This window comes from Echinops telfairi, unplaced genomic scaffold (genome assembly GCF_000313985.2).
Source record: "Echinops telfairi isolate 266 unplaced genomic scaffold, ASM31398v2 ScPeMD7_5592;HRSCAF=6446, whole genome shotgun sequence".
NCBI lineage: Eukaryota > Metazoa > Chordata > Mammalia > Afrosoricida > Tenrecidae > Echinops > Echinops telfairi.
The window spans coordinates 19193151-19219419 of NW_022109491.1; the positions used below are offsets into that span (position 1 = coordinate 19193151).

The window sequence follows — 26269 nt, forward strand, 5'->3', positions numbered from 1 at the left end:
AGTCTTGCTACCCCTTTTATTTCTGAGGTTCTTGGTATAGGAATCTGGGTCGACAGTTCCTTTTTCTAAGTACCTGAAAAATCTTGAGCCACTTTCTGCTGGCCTCCGTGGTTTCTAATAATAAATCCACTGTCGTTCAAATTGTTCGACCCCTGACTAGACAAGATGTCATTTTTCTCTGGCTGCTTTCAAATGTTTCTCGTTGTTGTTCATAGTCGGAAATTTAATTATGTGTTGTCTTGATGTTGCTTCCTCTGGGTTCATCGTGGTTGGGGTTCACTAAGCTTGACGATTCCATAAGTTTAGGTCTCGATTCCATAAGTTTAGGTCTTCCAAATTTGGGGGATTGTTGACCATTTTTTCTTCAAGTGCTCTTTTCAGCCATGCCTTATTCCTCCTCGTCTCTCCTTGGAATGCTTAGATCTTTGTTTCAGGCGCACAGCCTTTGAGACTCAGCTTTTGTTCTGTTTTTCAGCTTAGATTCCCTCGAGTGTGCCTTCAGATCGAGTCGCCTCTGCTGTCCCATCCATTGGGTCACAGCCCCTTTGCTCTGTCCCTTCCTTTCTGCTTTGGAGCCCATCACAGAAGACTGCACTCTTCAGCCCTAAACTGCTTCAGGGACTTTGCCCAGTCTTCCAGTTCTCGGCTGGCGGAGGCTTAGTATTCCTTGTTGGTTACACGTGTGTGCGTGACTGCTCCCGAAGCATTTTAATCATGGCTACTTTAGTATCTTTGTCAGATAATTCCATCACTCTGGCATCTTGGTCTTGACATCTATTGATTGTTCTTTTTTTTTTTTTCCCATCCCACTTAGGATCTTTTTGATTCTTGGTATAATGAGTGATTTTCAACTGAAACCTGCACATTTGTGTCATGTTGAGATTCTGGGTCTTTCTTGAGTCCTGTTTTAGCTGGCATTCTTAGACACTGTTCTGTAGGGGGAAAGGGGTGGGGCTCGTATTGCCGGGTCTCCCCCTCACCAAGGTGAAGGGGGGTAGGGGAGTGAGTTCGTGCTTCTGCTGGGCAGAGGAGTGAGTTCTGGCTCTATATATGTCTTCACTGGTACTTTGATGGGGATAGAGCGGGGCTGTCACTACCAGCTGCTGGGAATGAAGGTCTTTATGCCCTAAGTGGTCTTCTGGGGCATCACCTCAGCGAGGGCGTTGGGGCACCTCACGACAGGGCATACAGGTAGAACTCTAGCTTCTGCTGCCCTGGCTGTTTTCAGCTCCAGCTGGGATGGGCCGCCATTGGTTTCTTTGGTGTTTGGCTGAAGTGGAAACAGTTCTTGTCCCAGAGTTGCCTGTCTTGCTGGCTGTGCTTTCCTGCCGGCTTAGCTAGAGAGAGCAGACTTTGGTGGGGTCCTCGTTTGCCTGCACCTGTTGGTCATCCCCGGTTGCCTGCTTATTCAAGTCAAGTCTGGGAGATGCAGGCAAAGATAAAACCCAGGAGCTCCCTGCCAGCCACGCCTAAGACCTGAAGTCCTTTTAGCATTGGCTTCTGTGTTTTCTCTACACTGTCCAGATCGTTAGTTATACTTAGTGGGAAGAATGGGAAATATACATGTACTCCATCGGTGGAAATGTGGAATGTATGTGTGTGTCTGTCTGTCTCCTGGAGAGTTTATCTCCATTCCCACTGATGGGATAATTTCATCATTGGCAGAGGGGAGACTACCCACGTTTTTCCCAAACAAAAGGTTTTACATATTTACATCAAAATCAACCTACTAATGTGGGAGCATAAAACCAGAGGAAGAAGCCAGGATTTTCCCAGAGCAGCATGTTCAGTTGTTCAGAGAGTGGCGAAATTGTCAGCTTGGGTTGTTAAGTTCCTAGTGAATTTGATGTCATGCAAACCACACCCACTGCCATTGAGTGGATGCCGACTCATAACAACCCTAAATCGGGTTTCCTAGAGGGTAACTTTGTACAGGGGCAGACTCTCTCCCTGGGAGTGGCTGCTGGGTTCAAACTGCTGCCCTGTGGTTAGCAGCCCAACGCCTCCCTACCGTACCATCAGGGCACTGTCGTGAACTGGATGGAGCATAAGTCAGCATGCCCTCACAGGAGTGATCCTTACAGGGACTCAGCTCAGTTCTTCCGCAGTGTCTCCTGGGCCGCTGTGCCTGGTTTGATGACCAGCTCTCCGTGCATGTCTTGCCCAGGAATCTCTTGGTCCTGAAAGTCTTATGAGGAGACTCCGGAAGATGGCCACACTCACCACCACAATGGCAGAGGCGGGGAAGGAGGGCTCACCTGTATTTAGATGTACACCTTTGATCAAGGACCCCCATAGAAGTGTCATGCCTGGCAGTGGCACAGGTATTCGACTGAAGAGAACAGTGAACAGAGTACTAAGTGACCTAGAAGAATTGAATTCTCAAGAGACAGGAGGGGCCAGAGGACCAGACAGCTTCATGGAACTTCTCCTGATGCCCCTCGCCCACATTCTTTTATGTGTACTCACTGCTTGGCAGCACCCTCCCCTCTGCAGAGCCAGACCCTCTGATTAATGCTCTTATCCCCCTCCCTCTTCAAGTGCTTAGTACAATCTACATACCAAGGATATGCCAGGGTAACACCTAGGCAGCGGGAAGAATGACTAGGAGGCCAGGATGTGGGGGAGAGGAAGTACCAGGGAGAGGAGGGAGGGAGGGAGGATGGTTGTAATTTGGAGGGGAGTGATCCGAGAAGACTTGCTGAGAATTGGCATTGAGCAGAGTCCTGAAGTAGAAAGGGAGCCTGCCAGGTGGGTGTGCCGGGGAACAGCAAGTGCAGACCCAGGGTACAGGGTTTCTCTAGAATATCACCCTGGCCAGGGCAGCTGACTCCCATGCTCTGAGGACATTTCTCACTTTTCGCCATCTGGCCTCTGCTTGTGTCAGGCTCTCATCTTGAGTAACCTTCCTGACCAGCCTCAATTGTGTCATGCCCGCACCCCAACACTTCCCACTCCTTTCACGAACACTATTCTGTTGTATTCATTCTTTTTCCCAAATCCCTTTGGCACTTCTTTTTTTCCTTCCTTCCCTTCTTGATTGTACAATATAATAAATAACAAGTAAACTCCGACACTAGGGCCTGTATGGGTTGACCCATTTGTCTTCACCACCTGGAAGGCCTAGCCCAAAGAGCTTATATAGCCAATACATGTGACAAAGCGGAGAGTTGGGGAGGCGGCTGGGGGGACTGCCAGCTCTCTACTTGCCCATCATCTTCACCCTGCCCACCTCCCTTCCCCTTCCCCGCTGGCCTCCTCACCAGTGGCTGCTTCCAGGCCCACAGTGGGTTCACTGAACCAGGAACACTTGAGGCTAGCAGTCAGGAACTGCTTATTCATGCTTAGGTTTGTTCATGTGCAGCCAGTCTCGATCCGCCACAGATGAACTCTGGGTGGTTTGCTGTCCTCACAGCTTTGCTCAGAACGCCTCATACCAGAGTCATTTTCTGGGTTGCAATCCCCCTACTGCTGTCATTTGTAGAAACAGCAAATGTTGCTGCACCTACTTAAATAATCAGAGTTGCATTTTATTGGAATAGACTGTCGACACTTAGGGCTCTAAATCTCTCTGAAACAATTCCTTCTATAATTGACATATTGTCACACAAGTGTGATTTCATGACCATCCCATAAAGCTGTATGATTGTCTTTTATAGTTATGCCAAAGGAGCAATGTGTTATGTTGTCTTCCTTACAGAAAGCTGGCTTGTATATTCCTGAGCCTATATCCCATTCTCTTTCATCTCTGTTAGTGGTAAGTCTTTATCTGTATAATAGTCCTCTGAGGGAATGTGTCTAGTGGCTGTTTGAGGACAGTTGTGGATAGTATGCTATGATCATCCTAGAACATGTGTTTTGATAGACTGGTGTATGCATTTCTTTGGGGTCTATGTAAGGAGTAGAATTACTAGGCCATTGAGCATACATATGTTAACCTTTACATGCTGCTCAACAGTTTTCCACCATGCCTGTACCGGGTTTACACTCCCACAGGCCCTGAGTGCGGGCTGTGGCGGTTTCATATCCTTGCCAACACCTACTATTTTCTTTCAAGTTAACCTTTCTGGTGAGTGTGTAATGGTATTGCATTGTGGTTTTATATTGTACATCCTTGATTGATCATGTTCAGTGTCTGTATGTGTGTGTGTGTATATCTTGTGGCATATTTTCAAGTTCTCTTCCATGTTTCTGTTGGGTTCTGTTGTCTTTTTCTTAATGACTTTTAAGAATCTACTCTATGTTCTGGATATGAGTGTTTTGTGGGTACAGCAAGTACCGTCTTCCCTCACTCTCAAAAGGGTGTCTTTTGATACACACAAATTGTTCATTCTTTTGTTCTGATTTGTTGGTTTTGTTTCTTTTATGGTAGCCCTTTCTGGTATCCTGTTTTAAGAAGTCTTTGCCTATTCCAGGATCATAAAGATGATCTTTTCTACTTTTTCAGAAAACTTTATTTTCCATTTCACATTCAGATCTTCAGTACATTTGGAATTTTTTTGCATGAGATAGAATCAAGGTGTGTGTGTGGTGTGGGTAGAGAGATTCTCTGGGTGGTGCAAATACTGAAGCCCTTGACTATTAGCTGGATGGTTGGCTGTTCAAAACCACAAGAGACTCCTCCCAAGACAAGCCTGGTGATCTGCTTTCAAGGTCACAACCTTGAAAAGTCCTTGGAAGGGTTTTATTTTGGACCCATAGGATTGCCAGGAATCAGAATTGACTTAATGACTACTAATGCCAAATATACATGTACATGTTGAGGCTGCTTCAAAAGCTCATGGGAGATTTCATTATTTTTAAATTCCAATTATCCACAAACTTTTTAAAGCCCCCACATGTGTGTGCGTCCTTAAAAAAAAAGCTCATAGAAAAGTGGAATTACAAGACAAATTTTCCCATGAAATTTTTGAAAGCCCCTTGGGAATTTGGGATAGCATTGCTGACATCAGATGGATCTTGGCTAAAAGCAGAGAAAACCAGAAAGATGTCTGGGTGCATTTCATCACTTGTGCATTAGACTGGGTTCATAACACACTACGGTTAATATTGCAAAGAATGGGAATTCTCGAACACTTAGACAGAAACCTGTACATTGACCAAAAGGTTAGTTGCTTGAGCCGAACAAGGAGATGATACTGTATGGTTTCAAATCAGGAATGGTGTGTGTCATAGTAATCTTCTTTTACCAATCTGTAAACTGGGCAAGTAATCCAAGAAGCTAGACTATATGCAAAAGAACGTGGCATCAGGATTGGAGGAAGGCTCATAACAACATGCAATATGCAGATGACCCAACTCTGCTAGCTAAAAGTGAAGAGGACTTGAAGCACTTACTGATGAAGATCAAAGACTACAGCCTTCAGTGTGGCCTACCACTCAGTGTGAAGAAAAATAAATCCTCCAACATCATGAAACCTGGGGAAAAGATTGATGTCAAGGACTGTTTTGTCAAGGATTTCATTTTACTTAGATTCTAAATCAATGCTCTGGAAGTAGCAGGCAAAAAATCACATGAACCCCAAACCCATCTGTAGACAACAGGACATCCCCTCACAGAAGGGTCACAAGGAAAGGATGAGTCACCCAGGGCGCAGTATGACACCAATGAAACACACAATATTCCTCTGGTTCCTTGAGGCTTCCTCACCCCCCACCATCATGACCCCAGTCCTGTCTTTCACTGAGAGTTGGACTGGAGCCTGTGCACAGGTACAAGATAAGAGATAAGGGCTCACAACACAGGGAATCAAGGAACAGGAATGGGACTGGCCATACCAGGAGGGTAGGGGAGAGGTAGGAAGTGGAGGAGAGGAAGGGGGAACCAATCACAATGATAGATACATAACCACACCCCACACCCCCAAGGGGACGAGCAACAGAAACCATGGGGGAAGGGAGACAGCAGTCAGTGTTAGGTATGAAAATATTTAATAATTTATCAAGGGGGGTAAGGAGCTGATACCAAGGGCTCAAATAGAAAGTAAATGTTTATAAACTAATGAGGGAAACATATGTACAAATATGCTTGATACAATTGATGTATGGATTGTTATAAGAGCTGTAAGAGCCCCCAATAAAAGGATCTTTTTAAAAAAATTTTTTTTAATTAAATGACATACTTACTGCATTGGGCAAATTAGTTGCACAAGACCTTTAAAATCTGAAAGAGCAAAGATGTCCCTTTGAGGACAAGGCGCTCGTGACCCCAGCCACCGTGCTTCCATCACTGCGTGTGCATGTGAGAGCTGGTCAGCAAAGAAGAGGAACAGAAGAACTGGTGCGTTAAACAATGGTGTTGAGAATAATGTTGAAATTACCACCGACTCCAGAAGGACAAACCAGTCGAGCGCTGCAGAAGTATAGCTACAACGCTTCTTAAAGGCAAGGATGTTGAGACGTCATCTCACATACTTGTGACGTGTTATCAGGAGGGACCGGTCTCTGGGAAAGACATCGTGCTTGGCAGAGTCAGCGAAAACGAGGAGGGCAGCTCCAAAGAGGCAGACGGCTCGCCACAGTAGTTGCATCCATGGGCTCAACCGTAACAGCAATTATGAGGCTGGTGCAGGCCAAGTCCATCTTCGTGCTGAACCTGGCATCGACTTCTTAATTATGCATATTGTACCTTTCGGTCTTAGGATGTCCTTTTGATTTTTAAAAATAGATTTAAGTCTAGTTCTTTGGTAAAAACCTTCGTCCTTTCATTGACTTTGATTTTTGTAATTTGCTCAGTTTTTTCTAGTTGTCAGCAGGAGTATTGACCTGATTCATCTTCCTACTTCTTGCTTGAAAGCAGAACCTGTGTGATTTTTTTTTTTTTTTTTTTGCGTGCTCACCATGTGCCAGCTGCTCATTTAGGTTCTTGGTGCAGGACTGTCTTTGCCAAGGACCCGTCTAAAGTAGGGAAGACATGCACCAGTAGTTGAGTGTGCGAAATATCTGGTCTCTGCAGAACAGACACCCCAAATATTGAGGTCTGTGCGGTGGTAGGGCAAAGGCAGCAAAGGCGAAATAGCAGCACCTACTTAGAAAGCTGCAGGTTTTGTGATGTTACATGGTTACAGTTTAGTGTTCAAGAGGCGGAACAGTGAGAGATGATGGGCATGGTACAATGTGTTTGAACTTCTGGCCAGTTACAGGGGGCATCTGAAAAATTTTAAGGATGAAGAAGAGTAATCAAATTTGTGTTTTAGAAAGATTTTGTGTCTGTGTGAAATATTGGTTAGCTCCCAGCCAAGGGCCCAGGGAGGAAACTGTTGGCCCGGCATTAAATAGATGATGATGGTCAGTCGATTTGAAAGAGGGGGAGGGTAGAACTGATGAAATCTGTGGCATGAAGAGGGAGGGGAGAAGCGCCAGGATTCTAGGGTTTCTGGGCTGCATGAGGACTGGGTGGACAGTGGTGCCAGTCACCAAGGGAGTCAAGTTGAAAAAGCAGATGAGTTCCCTTTGGGACATCCTGTGCAGTCCCCTTTGCTAGCCTTGTGACAGCTCCACAGTTTGAGAACCTCTACGCAGGGGGGCCCAGGGTGTCTGCTGGAAACTCCAGAGGTGGATAAGAAAGACCCTTGTCTTGATCCCAGCTTGATCGAGAGGCATTCTGATCTTACCTCTTTCAAAACGTGCTGGAGAAATGAAAGGGAATAGAATTTTCCCCTGAACTGTGGAAGCACCTTTATATTGGGTTTTCACTTCATTTCTTTCTTTAAGAGAGTTTTCCATGGCTGAAAGAAGAAAGCGTTCCTTGCCAATGTTTCCTTTCTTGGGTGTCTGTCTTGAGTCACTTGTCTGGACAGTACTTTCTTGAGTCTCTTCCTCTGGGAGCATGTGCAGGGGATGCTCCTGCGGATCATTGCATATTGTCCTTTCAGTCTGGCAGGGGTATAGGATTTGGGAGCTACAGGTCTGGATTGGGAGTCAGTAGATGCTATTCCATTGTCTTATAGGGTCCATTGTTGTAAGCAAGAAGTCCAGTTCATTTATTCACTGTTTCTCCTAAAAAGGCATGTAGGACTTTTTCTTTTTAGAGTTGAGGGATTTTATCAATATATGGCAAAGGTGTGTATCCTTAAATCTTTTCAATCCCCAGATAAACCTTCCTGCAGCTCAAACTCACTGCCATCCAGTCAGTGCTGACTCATAGTAACCCTATAGGGCAAGGTTGAACTGCCCTTGTGGGTTTCCAAGACTGTCAATCTTTACAGGAGTAGAAAGCCTCATCTTTCCCTTGCAGAGCAGCTGGTGGGTTTGAACTACTAACTTTGAAGTTAGTAGCCCAATGTATAACCCACCCACTACGCCACCAGGGTTCCTCTCCTGTAGCTCAGGGCATTGTTTTACAGTTAATTTATTGGTTCCACCTCTTCCACATGTCTGTTTTTCTCCTCCCAGAATCCCCAGTTCTTTACATGTTAGTTAGCTCTGCCCTCCAACTCTCCCAATCTCCATCCTTTTGAGTTCCTGCTTAAAGCTAAGGTCGCCCTATTTGACCTTCCAGACCACTGACTGGTTCTCAGGAGTCTCCTTTCCCTTTTGTTTCATTAATAGTGCTCTCTTTGGGGTGGAAAATCATGTTTTTAATTTGAAGAACAATCTTGTGCATTGTCATTGGACTTTTTTTTTTTTTTTGTCTTTTTCCCCCCATCAGTTCAGCTTTTTGTCTGTCTCATGGAGTAGCTTTGTTCCTCTAAGAGGCACCATCTCAGGAGTCCCTCTTAGAGGAGTGCTCCGTGGGCATTTCCTCCTTCTGACTGCTCCCCCAGGCTGTGGGTATTTTCCTTTCGACCAACTGTGTCACTGGTCCATGACTACGCTCTGAGAGCAAGCTCTCCGGGCCCCACCCTGCTGTTTCCTCGACCTGGGAAAGCCATGGCTCAGACTCCATCCTGTCATCCTTTCCCTGGATTCTTGGGAACCACTGTGACCAGGAGATCCCTACAGGAACCTTCACAGAGGCCTGCAGTGCCTTCCCAGGGGTCATTGTCACTCAGTGGACAGGATTCTCTTAGAGGGTGGGGGACTCAGTCATGATTGTGCTCTCTCCTGACCAGGGGGGAAGCCCAGCACCAGCTCTCCCTCTGAACTGTGCAGCACCCTCCCCTGTCCAGCTCTTAACCTGCCAGCTGTCTAGCCATTGGGTTCAGGAGAGTCTGTTGGCTCTACGGCAGGGGAAGGGAGATGGCACAAGTTTTTGTTTTGTTTGTCTGAATCAGAAGCTCCCAGCACGTAGAACCAAAAGGAATTTAGAAAGAACGAGAAGGAAGGGAGAAGAGAAAAGCACAGAAGCCTGCTAGGCTGAGTGCTCTCTGTGCAGCATTTTACAGCTGCACACAGTTACAGTCAGCCCCCCTTGCTCCATACCCCGAGGCCACACTTTTATGTCTTCCCAGCCTGCTCTGCTTCCCCAAAGGGAATATGCGAGACTTTTATTTCTGCCCTTAAGCCCCCTGTTTATTCACTGTCAGCCCATGATGCATTGACTTTCTCCTCCCAGAGAAAAGAGAATCCCAAGTGTCGGTGTGCTCGCCTCCCTTGCTTGCCTGGAAAGCTGCCTCCTTTCACTGCCTGCTGGGCAGCATGACCCCTTCCTCCCGATTTCTGCCCTAGTTTGTGCTCTCAGTTTCCCCCATTCCCTGGGCCCACTCTTCCAGTTTCACCCAACTGGAATCCATTGCCCATACTCCTCCTGGTCACCGGACTATCTTGCTAATAGGGAGACTAAGTCTTAAAGCCCCCCAATGACAAGCAGCAGCAAAACTACCCTGTAGTTCATGGTGAAGGTTGTGTACAGCGTTGCAGATGTAATTCATGCCACTGAATGGTATACTTTAAAACTGGCTAGAAACCAGACACACTGCCATCTGGTCGATTCTGACTCACAGTGACCGGGTAGGACAGGGAGAACCGCCCCCATAGGGTTTCCAAGGATGCACATCTGTACAGACCACGACTGCCTCATCTTTCACCCTCAGCGCCACTGGTGGGTTTGAACCACCAACCTGCAGTTAGTAGTGGAGCACTTTAACCACTGTACTTCCAGGGCTGCCTTAAATGACTAAAGTGGTGGGCGGGGAAAACAAATAAGGAATCTATAGTGATAGGAATCAAAAGAGTGGTCATCTGTCGGCAGAATTGATTGTGAAAGGGCATACAGGAGCCTTGTAGGATGCTAGAAGATTCTGTATCTTGATGTGAGTCTATACACACCTCTAAATTCACTGACTGAGCGGGACATTAAGACGAGTGTATTTCACTCTCCGTATGTTAGACCTCAGTTTCAAACAAGCAAGCAGAACACAACCTTCAGTGGCTCCTCATTTCCACAGGTTAAAATCCACACTCCTTAGGATAGCCCACAGCTTCCTGTGGATTCCCTCCTGTGGAGTCCTGAATCCAGCCTCCTGGCCCTGCAAAACCCATGCTGCCCCCGCCCCCCTGCCCCACCCCAGGGCTATGATGCTATGACACCGTAGCCTTTCTACTCACTGAAAAAAAGTTGTCACCCGGTTGCTTCCAGCTCGACGGCGACCCATGTGTGTCAAAACAGAACCGTGCTCCATGGGGTTTGCAGTGGCTGATTTTGGGGAAGGTCGCTCCTATGGCCGAGCTTCTGCATCTGCATTACCTCTGATCTCAGACGAGCATGTTAATCTAGTGTGTGTGACCCCCCTCTCTGCCCCCTCCCAGAGTCTGACTTGATCCCGAACAAAGTGTTGCAGCTGTGTGCATGGGGCCCCCCCAGCACTGGGCTGTGACCATTCAGCTCCATCACTCCCCTAGTGCTTCATACAGTGGCCAGTACAGGGTGGGGGTGGGGGCAGCCAGTGCCTGCTTTGAGTTGCACTTTGACATTCCTTTCTCTGGCCCGCAGGCTGCGTCCTCTCAGGGAGGAAGGCTGTTGGGCCATGGCGGTTTTTGATACCCCGCAGGAAGCCTTTGGCTTCTTACGCCCCGTCTGTGTTCAGCTCACAAAGGCGCAGACCGTGGAGAACGTGGAGCACCTGCAGGCACAACTCCGAGCTGTCGGCGACTCTGCCCTTCAGGAGCTTCAGCAGTACGTCCTCTTTCCTCTGCGGTTTGCCCTGAAGACCCCAGGCCCCAAGAGAGAGCGCTTGCTGCAGAGTGTGGTGGAATGCCTCACGTCCGTCCTCTCCGCCACATGCGTGAAGGACCCCGGACTTCTCCAGGAGCTCTTCTCAGAACTCTCAGCCTGCCTGTACTCACCCGCCTCCCAGAAGCCCGCAGCTCTGTCCGAGGAGTTGAAATTGGCCGTCATCCGCGCACTCAGCACGTTAATGCACTCGGCCTACGGGGACATCATTCTGGCTTTTTACCAGCCCGCCCTTCTGCCTCGCTTGGGGTTTGCCGTCTCTTTGCTGCTCGACCTCACAGAGCAGGAGAAGTCAAAGGAAATCAAAACTGCTGCGGTGCATTGCTTGCAGGTACTGCTCTTGCAGTGCGAGTGTGGGGACCATCCGAGGTCCTTGGATGAGAGTGAGCAGATGGAGCTGGGAGATTTGTTTGCTTCCTTTTTGCCGGGAATCTCAACTGCACTGACCAGGGTAATCACTGGAGACTTCAAGCAAGGCCACAGCACGGTGGTATCCTCCCTCAGGCTCTTCCACAAGACAGTGGGCTTCATTATGGCCGATGAACAGCTCAGAAGAATCTCAGGGGCCCAGGCAATGCCTGCAGTTGAACAGAGAGTAGCTGAGCTGATGATTCACAGGAAAGCGGACTGGGTTAAAAACACAGGGGCTAAGTTGGCGCTCCTTCTTAAAAGGATCATTGAGTGTGTCTCCATCCACCCACACTGGAAGGTGAGGCTGGAACTGGTAGAACTTGTGGAGACCCTTCTTGTGAAGTGTGGTCAGTCTCTGGTCGAGTCCGCCAGCCCCCTCCTGAAGGCTTTGGTGAGTCTGGTGAACGACGAGAGTCCGCAAGTCCAGGTCCGATGCAGTAAAACCCTGAGACATTTGGCGGATCAGCAAGTAGTGGTGGGCAGCAGGGCCTTCACCGACATCTTGTCAGAGAACCTACACTCCCTTGCTACATCTCTTCCTCGCCTCATGAACTCCCAAGATGACCAAGGAAAATTCTCCACGCTCTCCTTGCTACTTGGTTACCTGAAACTCTTGGGCCCCAAAGTCAACTTGGTCCTCCACTCTATGGCCCATCTGCAGCGCCTTTCCAAAGCACTTATCCAAGTGCTCGAACTAGATGTGACGGACGTCAAAGTCGTGGAGGAGCGCCGGTGGCACACCCACGAGCTAAGTGCATCTCCAGAGGCCCCTGCCACTGCCCGACCGTGGAACCATGTCCAGAGGCGGTACTTCCGCTTCTTCACTGACGAGAGGGTCTTCCTGCTCTTGCGGCAGATCTGCCAGCTCCTCGGGTGTTATGGGAACCTCTATTTGCTCGTGGACCACTTTCTGGAACTGTACCGTGAGTCTGTAGTCTATCGAAAGCAAGCTGCCATGATCCTCAATGAGCTAGTTATAGGGGCTGCTGGCCTGGAGGTTGTTGTGGAGGGTCTTTATGCAAAGTCTCCTCAAGCAAGCCCAGAGGACCTGAGAGACAGCATCACTGCTGTCCTGGAAGAATACACAAGCCAAGAAAACTGGTACTTGGTTACCTGCATCGAGGCTGAGGAGATGGGAGGGGAATTCACAGTGCAGCCGCCAGGCCTCCCCGCCATCACATCTGGCGCCCACACCTGCCAAGTTGCCTCTTTTCAGGCTGGATCAAAGCCAAGCCCCACTATTTGCACCATGAACAGCAACATATGGCAAATATGTATTCAGTTGGAAGGGATTGGCCACTTGGCATACGCACTAGGACAGGATTTCCGTTTGCTCCTGATGTCAGCCCTCTATCCCACCCTGGAGAAGGCCGGGGACCAATCCCTGCTCATCAGTCAGGCAGCAATGGGCGCCATGATGGACATGTGCCTGGCCTGTGGCTATGACTCCCTGCAGCACCTGATCAATGACAACTCCGACTACTTGGTGAATGGGATCTCTTTAAACCTGCGCCACCTGGCTCAGCACCCTCACACCCCAAAGGTCTTGGAAGTCATGCTGCGGAACTCGGATGCTAGCCTGCTTCCTTTGGTAGCAGATGTGGTTCAAGATGTCCTGGCCACCCTGGACCAGTTTCACGATACAAGAGCTGCTTCCTTTGTCGGGGTTCTGCATGCCCTGCTGGCTGCCTTAGGTACAACAAGAGACCTCTAATGCCGGTGTGGGGACAGGGCTCCTAGCCTAGCTTGCCTAAACTTATTTTCTCCATTGTTTGTGGTTAATGTATGGGAGATCTTCTTTAGATAGTTGCCTATTAGTCCCACATGTGATGGTAGGGTTCCTTTCTTCTTTTTACACATAATGATAACTCCTGTTTATTGAGCTCCGTTCCTGACAGCCAAAATCTAAACATTATTATTATTGTACTGATAAGAAAAATAGGACTTCAGTGAGATCCTACCGACCCAGGGTCACACAGTTAATAAGAGTAAAGTAAGGATTTATGACAATTTGAAAAGACTTTAAAGTTCTTTCCAATGCAAACTGCTTTTAGTGTTACTTAGAGTTAGCAGTGCTAATGAAGAACATGACCAACATGAGTTATTCAGACCACGGGCTGTCCGCAGCAGTACTACCCAATCGAACTTTCTGCTATAATGGAAGTATCCTATAGCCATGCACATGTAGTCGCTACCAGCCACAGGTGACTAATGGCTGTTGGGTTGAGCAGGTCTGGAAACTTCCTTTTAACTTTTTGATTATTTTAAAATCATTTTATGGGGGTTCTTACAGCTCTTGTAACAATCCACACATCCGTCGTATCAAGCACATTTGTACGTAGGTTGCCATCATCCTTTTCAAAAAATTTTCTTTCTACTTGAGCCCTTGGTATCAGCTTCAGTTTTTTCCTCCCTCCCCACCTCTTGAACCCTTGTTAAATGATAAATTATTATTATTTTCATGTCTTACACCATCCGCTGTCTCCTTTCAACCATGTTTCTGTTGTTTGCCCTCCACCACCATCCCTTATCTTTCTGAGTGCATACATTGGGTGACTCTTCCCTCTCCCTCCCTTTGGTCCTGTTGGAAGAGCTAGCCTCCAATGAAATGACAATAATTGGAACTAGAAGGAAAAGACTCCCTCCACTGAATGAATGAAACTTTTGAATGTAAAAATAATGCCGGGTGGCTGGGGTGTTTTTGTTCCATAGCCAATGTCATTTTCATCATTCATTCATTCATTCATAAAATTGAGTACTAGGTAATAAGGATTCAGCAATGAACAAAACGGACAAACTCTCCAGGAGGCTTCCTGCTACTCGGGCAGAGGTGATAGGTGCAGGAACAAAGCTCGTTTCCCATTCCGATCAGCGCCGCAGAGAAGGGAGATGGCTTGATGGAAGAGAGACAGGGGCAGACTCCTTTCAATTGGGTCAGGGAGGGCCTCTTGGAGGACGTGGCACTGGGGCTGAGAAAGGCCTCCCAGATTGTTTTCCTGTGGTGGCACAGTGGTTGCTCATTGGGCTGCTAACCAGTAAAGTCCACAGTCTGAAACCACCAGCCGCTCTCCAGGAGAAAGATGGAGCTTTGTACTCCCATAAATAGTTATAGTCTCGGAAACACACGGGGCAGTTCTGCCCTGTCCTATGGGGTCACTATGAGTCGGCACCAGCTTGATGCCAGTGAGGTTTTTTGTTGGAAGAATATGCAGGTAAAGAGAACAGCAGGTACTTTGAAAGACCTGCAGGAAAGGAAAGACTGTAATCTTTGGAAATAGAAAGGAAGCCTGGGACATGTACAGAGGGGGGAGGGGGGCAGTGATATCAGTGAGGTTGGAATGACAAATCCTGTAGGGCATGTAGACCAAGGGAAGGGTTTGGATCTTATCTAGTGAGCAGGGGCACTTGGGTTCTGAGTGAGTCACTAGGAGTCAGCAGTGAACCAGATGGGCCTGGTCCCTGTCTGCAGGGACACTCCTAAAGATAGCCGCTAGCTGCTTGTACATCTTAGACTGTGACCGGCATCCCTGGTCCAAATACACTTCAGACTTGCTCCCTTGAAGAACTGTACATATTTAAATATAAAGAATTCGAATAGATATTAAAAACCAAGCCCACTGCCATCAAGTCAATTCTGACTCCTCGCCCTACACGGGGTTTCTGAGACATTCTTTACGGGATTGGACAGCCTGCTCTGTCTCCATCGCAGCAGTCGGTGGGTTTGGACCTCAGAGTTAGCAGTCCAGCACTTACTACCAGGGCTCCGTAAATACCCCTTCGGGGAGAAACCTTAATTGGGGCACTGACAAATGAATTGATTATTGAATTGCCTACGTCCTTGGTCACCTCTAAGGGTGGGAAGTTGAAAAAAATCCCATGTAGCATTCTTTTCAATCAAGGATGTTTGGGTGGGATGTTTCCATTGCAGAAAGAACAATGAGTATGGTTAGATTTGACAAGCGCATCCTAGGAAAAGCAGTGTAACTGGGCAAAGCTTTTCTGAAGGTTTTAGAGCAGTGGCTCTCAATCTTCTTAATGCTGAGACCCTTTAATACAGTTCGTCATGTTGTGGTGACCCCACAACCATAACATTATTTTCGTTGCTACTTCATCACTGTCATTTTGCTACTGTTATGAATCTGGCAACCCTGTGAAAGGGTCATTCGACCCCCAAAGGGTCATGACCCACAGGTTGAGAACCGCTGTTTTAGAGTGACCCAGAGCCCCCTTGTACTTTGAATAATTATCAGTACCGAGGGGAGGTGGTCCATACAAACTCGAACCTAAGGAGCCACTTCAATGCTGGCATGTCCGCTCATCCTCCTTGCATTTACCCTTGGCTTAATGGTGCCTTTCTTTTTGGATGGAAGTGGAGTCTGGTCTTACAGGACTTCCCAAAGAACCCAGGAAATGTGTTAGGGAATGGAATTACCACAGACACAGCCTGCCACTGTGCACTGATGAAAAGTAACACTAGATGCCACGGCGAAGGCATGCATAATCAGTTACATTAATTCTGGGTCTTCCAAACAAAGACTGATGATTCTTAACAATAAATCTACAAGGTAGCTTTGGAAATGAGATGGTGCCTTGAACTCATGTGCCTTGGAAATAAGAGGTTGCTGTTGTGTGTTCTTTTTTAAGGCTACATCGTATTCTGTTGTGTGGCCGTCATAATTCATGGAGCCAGTCTTTTCTTGGGGAAGAACAGCCCTGGTGAAATAGTGGATTAAGAGTTGGGCTGGTAACCACAAGGTCAGCAGTTCGAACCCACCAGCTACGTCTTGCAAGAAGGACGAGGTTTTCTGCTACTATGAAAAGGTACAGCCTCAGAAACCCACAGGGGCAGTTCTACTCCAACGGGGGCTCTGCATTGAAATTGGCTCGATGGCATTGAGTTTTGAATTCTGGTTCTTGGTGAACGTTTTGTTGTTTCCCATCTTTTGCCACCACACACACACACACACATACACACACACACACACACACACACACACACAAAAGGCAGTGAATCCCTTTCTATGGTCATTTTTTAAAATGTCTATGTATAGTTTACGTTCCTAAAAGTAGGAACTTTTCCATTTCATTTGTAATAGAGTATCAAATTGCTCCCCAAAGAGGTTTTACCCATCTAAACTCACATCATCGAGTTAAGAGAGTGCCAATTTTGCCATGCCTTCCCCCACACCCTCTATTACCAAGCTTTCTGATCTTTGCTAATCCAGTAGGAGAAGAATAGCAGCTTATTAGTGTTTCAATTTGCACTTAGAGCAAGGTTGATCTTCTTTTCAGATGTTTAAAAGCCATTTTGAGCAAATATGTTTTAATGACTGGTACTAGGGTTGACTCTGAAAAGAATCCCTACCAGCCCCTCTAGGTGTGTCCATGCCAGGCTGGGCTGGAACTATATGGTAACAGGAGCCCTCAGAGCACACAGACCATCTGATTTGCATCTGGGGAGGGTCCTTGAGTAAATGTGCCTAATGGGTCCCTCCAGACAGAGACCTTCCCGTACAGTTGAAGGCTCCCAAACATTTGCCCTCTGCTTCTCCTGACTGCCCGTCGTCCGGTGCTGTGCGATGCTCCTTGATAAAAGAGAGATGAGCTGGTGCTAGAAGTTATCAAAGGCTTTTCCCTGCTGTCTGCAAAAGGAGGTTGCTGGACAGAGTGGCGATCTCCAAGCTGCGGGCTGCTTCTTAACCGCTTCCATAAATATTAAAACCAAACTCACTGCCATCGAATCGATTCTGGCTCCTACCCACCCTATAGGACAGGTTAGAACTGTCCCTGTGAGTTTCTGAGACTGTACTTCTAAGGGAGTAGAAATCTTTGTCTTCTTCTTGAGGAGAGGCAGGTGGTTTCGAACTGCTAACCTTGTGGTTAGCAGCCCAACCTGTAACCCATTCTGCCACCAAGGTTCCCATTCTTTAAGTAGGAAGAGCCTTTTTGAAATGCAGCCTTTGAGGGAACCTGGATATACAAGAGAGTTGAACTCAGGACTGCTCTTACTGCAGAAGGCAGAGACCCTGGAGGTGACTGTCCCCTGTGTTGTGGCCCCTGAGACATTGCTGCAGAACCCTAAGGCTCCTCCAGGCACAGTTTGGAACCCCACCCCGGACTCAGAGCTGCCGAGGGTTTCTCCTGCAATGGCGTCATCAGATCCAGGGAACTGCACCAAAGGAGGGCAGGCTTGGAGCAGCCTTCCAGAGCCCTGCCTGTCAGAAACACACCCACCGGAGGGCGTCTGTGCTCAGGGCTCCTTTAGAGCCTTTTTCCTCTACTCAGAACGCTGTCCTTGGTACTTATTCTCCACTCCGGGAGATTTGTTCCCTTTAAATCTGTTGTGAGCACCCGCTCTTATGCTGGGCATACTGGACGTCCAGCGTAGCCCAAAGCCGCCTTTGTGGACACATGGTGAGGCCTTTATCTGAGGGAGAACATGCAACTACATATGTACTGGGACCACAGTTCCATTGTGGAGTTAATGCAAAGCTTTACTAATCCAGTCATTTGTACTGAGACATGAAACAACTAAAACTCACTGCCATCATAGTGACCTTATAGGACAGGGCAGCACTGCCCTGTGGGTCTCCAAGGCTGTGACTCTACAGGAATAGAATGCCTCATTTTTCTCCCATGGAGTGTCTTGTGTTTTCAACCTGCTGACTTTGAGATGAGCAGTCTAACACTCAGCCATTAGGCCGACAGGACTCCTGGGACATGAAACGTGGGTTGGAATTAGCCAGGTATGGACATTGTGAGGCAAGTATTCTGGATGGAGAACAGCATATACAAAGCTTCCGAGAAAGGCTGGCGCATTAGAGGAACTAGAAGTTACAGGGCATGAGGGAAGTTGAGGGTGGAGAGCAGGTAGGGACTGGACTGTGTCGGGGTTGGGAGTGGGGTGGCCTCCCGCAGGCCACAGCAAGGAGCTGATTCTACTCATGAAGTTCCAGTGCGTGTTACTGATGGCACAGGTGACCGTGTGACCCTTTGTTTCTAGCCCAGTGGTACCCAGCCACAGGCCAACCCCCAGAACAGAGTGTGGGGCAGGAGGACAGCCATTGGAGCCGAAGAGCAACTCTTGAGAAGGGACCGGCGGCTACCACCGCCACCACCACCACCACCACCTCCATCACGGCCGAAGATCTGGAACAGTTTGTGCTGAACTACCTCAAAGAAAAGGAGGCGGCCGAAGGAAACGTGTCGGATGTTGATGACGAAGAAGGTAACTGATTTATTCTGATGTCGCTGGTTTCCAAGTAGGTGAGTGTAAAAAAAACAAGAACGCATCCTTGTAGAAAGTTGCTGGTCAGAGAAATTGGCGGGGGCAGGGGTAGATATGCCCACCATGCTCACCTCACATAGCAGCTCTCATTTATTGGGTCTGTGCCACCTTTTTCCAATCTCTCGTTGCCACCTGATTTCCATCTGCTGGCAGCCAGCATTTAAATATATGATGCCCTTTTTGCATTTAGTTCCACCCTTAGTAACACTCTTGCTATCATGTGTTCATAATAATGTTTTAATAGCTCCTGCTACCTACCCAGTCCCCTATGGGAAGTGTAGGCTGCTTGTAGCTTTTCACTTCAACCAACAGCACTGCACCAAGTGATTCTGTGCTTGTAAACTTTTCCTTCTTCTCCTTCTCCTTTTTTGGCACATTTCTTTTTAAATTCCCAGAAGTGGGATTTCTGGGTCAAGGAGATGAACATTATGTTCGGCTTGCCACATTGCCTTCCAGAAAGGTGGTCTCAATTTACACCTCCCTGTCAGCAGTGCAGCACTAATGCTGCTTCCATCACCCACTGCCTTGCTGCCACTGGCCACCACCAAGCCTCCTACTTGCTAAATAAAGGAGGTGAAAACTTGTTATTCACCTCCTTCTTGTTATTTCACCTGGGTGCCTGTAGGGGGTGAGTCTCTCTGCACATGCCCGTTTCCAAACAGCTTTTTTATTTCTTTTTAAGATCGTTCTATTGAGGGCTCTTATAACAATCTATACATCTATTTTATCAAGAATATTTCTACATGTGTTGTCATCCTTATTTTCTAAACATTTAGCCCTTGGTATCAGCTCTTTTTATCCTCCCCCCTCCCTCCCCCCCCCTGCCCCGCCCCCGTGACCCCTTGACAAATTATAAATTATTATTATTTTCATACACTGACCACTGTCTGCCTTCCCCCACGGTTTCTCCCCACCCCACCCCTTCCTCTCCCTACCTTCCCCCTACTCTCCTGGTATCACTACTCCCATTTCTGTTCCTGAGGGGTTTATCTGACCTGGATTCCGTGTGTGTCCTGAGCTCTTATCTCTACCTGTCTACATGCTCTGGCCTAGCCTGCAGGATTGGGGTCATGATAGTGGGGGGTGAGGAAACCTCAAAGAACCAGAGAAATACTGTGTTTCATCGGTGCTATAGTTCACCCTGGTTGACTCATCCCTTCTTTGTGACCCTTCTGTGAGGGGATGTCCATTGTTTACAGATGGGTTTGGGGTTCTGCTCTGACCCCCTTCGTTCTCAACAATGTTTTTTTGTTTGTTTTGGGGGATCTTCTGATGGCTGTCCAAACAACTGTCTTATGCCCATTATCTATTCATCCGTTTTGACCTTTTGTTTGTTGGTGGGGAGAAATTTCCATGTTTTCCTTACCAATTTATATGATAAAGTGAAGGGAGCTCAGACTAGTGGAAGCTCTGGCCTGTTGTTTTATTCACAAGCTCAATCTGGAGCTTCAGGTCACGGAAGGATTAATAAATTATTAGACTCTCCTCTGCAAATATAAAATGCCAAGTCATAATGAGCTTGGTGGTCTCGGAACTAACCTAAATCGAACTGAGGCCCAAATTAGTTTGTTAAGTTGGAACTGAGCAGATTTCTCTCTCTCTCTCTCTCTCTCTCTCTGCATTCTCTCTTCTGAAACTCTTGGGGGAACTGAAGCTGTACTTCCAGGATCACAGGAAAGAGGCAGCTCGAGACAGCTAAGTGCAGCCCATTCCTTCTACCAGAAGGAAGTATCACAGGGCCCAAGAATGACGTAGGCTGCGCTGAGTCATTGCCTTCCCCAGAGACAGCTTTCGGATCAGAAATCTGTCTAGCTTTTTCTTCTCAGGTTTGCTCCTGGAGCCAAACCAATACTAATTGGGAATGACACCACTCACCCAAACCTGGAAACCCTGAAGAAGTGGGGGGAGGCCTGATCCCTCCTAACCTGGCTCTGCCACTCCTTGTGTGAGATTTGCGCCTGGCCAGCAAATCCATGTTTTCCTGATTATAATCTTCTGGTTCTCGTTGATGCTTGCTGAGTGCAGCCTGAATGAAACAAATCTTTTTCTCAGTAACATCCCTCAAAAACATCCCTCAAATAACGTTCTGCAGTAGGGGCACCCAAGCAAAACACACACACACACACACACACACACACACACATGACTTCTCATTCTACATGCTTGCCTCATGCTTGCCGTCAGAGAATTGGGTGGGTGTTGGTTTGACATCGGTTTTTGTTTTCACAGAAAGCACCTTGTGTGGCTGGGGGCCCTTCTCCAAGAAGCCCGGGCATCCCACACATGCACTTCCATGGATCTCAGCAGCATCTGTTAGAGACAAGTGCCGCTGCTGCCCTGAGATTCCAGTTCCCAATCAGAAGAAACCAAAGTAGGAAAAAGGGCAGAGAGCAGTGCTGAGAGCTCTGGACATGAGTGCAGCTGGAGGCGGGGTTTCCAGGGGAGGGGCGGCGACCTGGGTTTCTGCAACTGGCAGGCCTTTTCACGCCACTTTGTATATTATATTTTTGTCATTCTTGTTGAGAATGCGCATAGCAGAGCAGACACCCAGACTACAGTGTACACAGGAACAGTTGGGTGACACTACTTTCATGGGTGCTACCCGTTCCCATCCCCCTCCTCTGGGTGGTTCCTCCCCCACTGACTGAACTCACTACCCACAGCCTCCTCTCTGATCTCCGAGTGTCTGGCCAGTTTATCCTACATAGATAGTTCCTAAAAGAACATACTGTTCAAGGTAGATGGTCTTTACTAGTGAAAATGAATGATTGTTTGGTTATGTGTGATAGATATGTGTGTGTGTGTATGTACATTTCTCTGTACTTTTGTTTGTTTTACTAGAAAGTATTTTCCTTGCTCACTGTTTTACATAAAGATAAACAATTTTACATTAAGTTGATTTACTGTGAAAGCTTATTACACAAGCACCATCAGAACGCATTGCAAAGACATGCCTATCTGATGACTTCTGTGACCAGCTCATTCATTATTTATCTTTGATGTTGTTGTCATTTAAAAACTTGCACCTCTGGTGGACTGCCCTAGGCAATCAGAGAGAGATGATGGCTGGTGATGTCCATCTCACTCAGCCTCTGGGCCAGCACGTGAGGCATGTAGACTTCAATCCCTGTTTTCCAGACGAGGGACCAGGATACAAGAGAAGTGGCTCATTGGTTGTAGAGGCAGGACTGAAGCTAGCCTCCTTACTGCGCCCCAGGCCTTGTGCACCATCCTGCGCTGTGCTGGGATTGCCTATCAGGCAGGGATGAGCCCAGCCGTATCCTGGCCATCCCGAGATCTTGCTGGGCAGGGGGACATGAGGCGGTCTGTGGAGCAAGGGATCCCAGCCCCACCCCAGCTAGGCGGAGTTCCCTAAGGCCCGTATGGTTCTCACTCCTGCTTGAGGGTGGGGGGTGCGCAGAGGAATGAACCAAGAGGAAAGGCAGGCAAGGGAACAGGGGCTTCCCAGCCTTGGAGCGCCAAACTAGAGCGCTGCCTCTTGCACTTTTATACTCACTATTTATTCATGGAAATTTAGAGCACACTGAAGAGAAGAGGGGTCAAGGGCAGAGAAAGCCACCAATTATCTTAAGATCTGTCACTGCTGTTTTGTTGTTCTTCCTCCCATGCAAAGAATTTGCAGGGCCTCCTGCTGTGTGTGCAGTTTTGTCCCCGATTGAGCACTACGTTGTTTCAGAACCCTTTCCCCATGGGCTTAAACTCTTGGGCATCACACACCGCAGGACCTTGTTTGTCCCCCACCATGGGTGGGTGTGCAAGGGGTTACCTAAGCATCCCCTGGTGTGAGCTGTCAGGAACATCGGAACCCCATGACCAGCCTTCAGACAGGTCCTGAGGACCCCTCCCTAGAAAGTGTCCTCTGGTGGGCCCTGTGCTGAATCCGAGCGTCAGCGACCAAGGCACAGGGCACATCTCTCCCGGAACTCTGTCCCTGTGCTCCTTGCAGAGGCGCCATCAGTCCCTCCCGAAGCAGATGAGAGCGACAGGCGTCCCGACATGGAACCACCACTGCCGCCGCAGACCCAGATAGCCAAGGACGTGATGGAGCGCTGCATCCACCTGCTGTCGGATAAGAACCTGAAAATCCGCTTGCAGGTTAGTGGGTGGCCCCTCTGGGCACGGACAGAGCAGCGGGACAGCAAGCACACAGATGAGCAAGCTGCTTCCTGTATCTCCCGGGCCCTGGGTGGCGGGCACAGAAGGGGTTTATCTGTGGGATGGCTGTCTGACATCTCTGTCAGCTTAGCTGCCAAAGAGGACTCTGAGTCCCCTGAATGAAAAGCCTCAGCTCCAGAGCCCCCCTTGAAGTCCCAGGGGAGGGAAAGGCTATTGCTTTCTGAGCTGATTCAATGCAGAATGCAGTCCTAATACTTTGGAGTAGTCATTCTTCCAAGCCCGACACTGGGCCTTATCTCTCACTCTGTTTACATTTTCGTTCTAGGAAAAACACCAACACTTCCCTTAATCTCTCACCCGCACTTCCTGGCAGTTTCCCCAGCAGCAAGGACCTCAAATACACAGGAGTAACTCCAGTAGCAGGATGTGGCTGAGCTAAGGTGGGGGTGGGGAGGCAGGGCTTTCAGAATCACCTGAGAGCTCTCCTGGCCACAGGAAGCAGCACAATCTAGCACCACACAGGAGTCAGACCCATGTCACCTCAGGGACCTAGTTAGCGGTGGGAGCTGAGCGCCTTGCTCACGGCAGGGCCTGGGGTACCCTGCTCCACTGTCTCTCTCCATCCTCCAGGCTGTGTCTTGTAGAATCTGTGCCTCCCAGAGGCACAGATTGGCATTCATTCATGGCTCTGTGAGTGCCTGTGGTTGACACCATGGACTGGCTCCGAATCGGCATCACCCTGCATAGGGTGTCTGAAGCTGCACATCTCTACGGGAGCAGGCAGCCTCCTCTTTCCCCACGGGGCCTCGTGATGAGCAGCCCAGTGCTTACCTGATAGTGTTGCCAGGACTCCTGCTCTGCTTTATGTGTTGAGAAAACTCCTTACATCCTTTAAGAATCTGCACAAGCGCCTTACTCTTTATGGCACTGTGACAGCAGCTGGCTGCCTACCATAGTCAACAGGAGCATCCACTTTGGAGTCAGGCCTGCCCACCAGGGAAAACGAGTTGCTGTCAAGTCAACTCCAGCCCAGGGTGACTCTGGGTGTGTCAGAGCGGCTCTGGGTTCCATGGGGAAGCAGATTGCCTGGCCTTCTGAGGTGGTCTCCAGCATCCAACTTTCCAGTTCGCAACCGCGCACATCCACCATTTCTCTCTTCCACCCAGAGTCTTTCAGACCTGTGTATTTGAGTTCAAATTTTGACTCTGCCTCCTCCACAGCCATGTGGCCTTGAGTAAGGTCACTCAGCTTTGGGGACCTCGGTCTTTCATCCATAAAATGCAGAGAGTGGTACCTACCTCACAAGGTGACTTATTGTAAATATGAGATCTTTAGCATGGCATATGGCCTCTACCCTCATTTATTCACGGCATGCTAGGGCGTCTGCTGGTGAAGCACTCAGCTGCTAACTGGAAAGGTGGTGGTTGGATCCTCCACAGGGGAAAGGCCAGGTACCAACCAGCTCTCCTGTAAAACTGCAGGCTGGGAAGCCTGTGGGCAGTTCTGTACCACATGGCATTGCTGTGAGTTAAAACGGACTTGACAGCCCCCACCAACAACTGGTCCGGAAGAGCGTGTTGCACTTATAAACAGCAATGGGCGCGGACATCACTGACCTTCTCTGGCTTCCCTGTTGCCACAGGACAAGAGTCAGACGGGCCTCCACACTCCATCCTTCGTTACCTATCCCGACACCAAACATCCCTCTGACATCACTCTGCATCTAGGCTGGGTTCCACAGTTCATTGCAATGGTCACAGAGCTCAAAGAGAATACTCAAAATTAGGGGGTTTATTAGGGAATCAGTAAGTTACCACAAGTCAGGTTCAGCAAACAGTAAGGATATAGTCATTGGTCTGCTCAGCCAGGAGCCACGTCTCGCTCTGGTCCTCAATCTTTTAGCCACATGGTCCTTTGACCTCTGCCTCTGTGGGCCAGGAAGCCAGTCTGCCTGTCACTCTGTCCCACCGTTCTGTAGCCAGGGGCCAGGAGAGGCTGTAGTCTCAGTGCTGAGCTTCTGATGCATCTGGTCTAGGCCACCTCTGCCCCTTTAGACAGAGCTCTCCAATGTGGTCTCCCTCGACCCGACCCTCGGGCTTTCTCCCTCTGCCGCTGCTTTAAAGATGGCTCATACTCACAGTTGGGGTGGGGTGGGGCTGGTGGTGCATGGACCAGTTCCCTCTGTTAGTGTTACATGTGTGTTTGCATAGTCCCACCCTATCATTTGATGGCAATGACGGCAACTTGGGTAGAAGAGTCATGTTCAGAACTTGCACTCCATTCCAGGTGTATCAAGGGGGACGAGGCTGGTCTGGCTCCTGCCTCCATGGTACTTCCTGTCTAGAAAGGCCTCACATAACCCCACTTCATAAGTTGAACAAGTGCTATAAAGGCAATAGACAAATTCTCTGATAGAAATCATTCAAACCTCTGTCTAGGAGGAAGTACAGCCAGAACGCACCCTGGAGTTCAGGGTGGTGTGCCTTCTTCTCATGTACTGTGGGCATGCTATCAAGAGCGACCAGGGTCTGGAGAAGGACATCCTGTCTGGTGAAACAGGGTGAGCGGGAAAGGAAGACCTTTGCCCAGAGGAGGTGACACTGGCTGCAACGTCAGGCTGAGATAGAGCAATGGCTGTGCAGAGGGCACGGGACTAGCCGCGTTGTTTCCTTCCGTTGTGCGTCAGGTCATATGAGTCAGCACCAACTTGACAGCACCCAACAACAACAAAACAGAAAGCAGGAGTTCGCCCTGTGCCAACATGTGCTGGGAGCCTGCTCTGTACCACACCCTGTGGAATAAGACACGGAACTTGTACTCTGACTTAGACCAGGTCGTCAGAGAAGGCCTCTCGGTGGTGGTGACATTGAACAAAGCCAGAAGAAGCGCTGTGCCAGCAGAACATGCACCTTTGAACCACTGCAGTGTACTGACGTGCCCGGCAAGTGACACACTGCAAGTTCAAAGCCTGTCTGGAAACAGCCCTTTCCACTGCCCTCCTCCCCTGCTCTGCTGCCCGTGGGCAAAAGTCCCTCTCGCTGCCATCCAGTACATGTCAGCTCATAGCAACACTGTCAGGGTAGAGCTGCCCATGGGTTTCTGAGACTTTCAACTGTTTCACAAGAGTAGAAAGCCTCATCTTTCTTGCAAGGAACAGCTGGTGTTTTCGAACTGCCAACCTTGTTGGTCACAACCCCACACATAACCACTTTGCCAACAGAGCACAGGGTAGGCATCCAATAAGGACTTGCCCTTAACGATGGAGGCCTCCAGGCGGTCTGTGACGCACATGTGCACCTTCACCTACTGCGTGATGTCTG

The 26269-nt window shown here is 48.6% G+C and overlaps 1 protein-coding gene across 5 annotated transcripts in view; it reads left to right on the forward strand.

The window, feature by feature from the left end:
* Nucleotides 1–26269, forward strand: part of TTI1 (TELO2 interacting protein 1) — a 53600-nt gene that overhangs the window by 8357 nt on the left and 18974 nt on the right. For 4 of the 5 annotated variants that reach the window (XR_006680556.1, XM_004698258.3, XM_045295166.1 and 1 more), the window contains 3 exons: nt 10874–13218; nt 18528–18752; nt 22780–22928. Coding sequence is in view for 4 of the 5 variants with exons in the window: in XM_045295166.1 (XP_045151101.1) it covers nt 10874–13218; nt 18528–18752; nt 22780–22928 (2719 nt within the window). In the remaining variant the exon portion in view is untranslated. Of the gene's footprint in view, nt 1–10873; nt 13219–18527; nt 18753–20466; nt 21236–22779; nt 22929–26269 lie in introns of those variants that run through there. The other variant, XM_045295168.1, reaches the window with a different exon arrangement.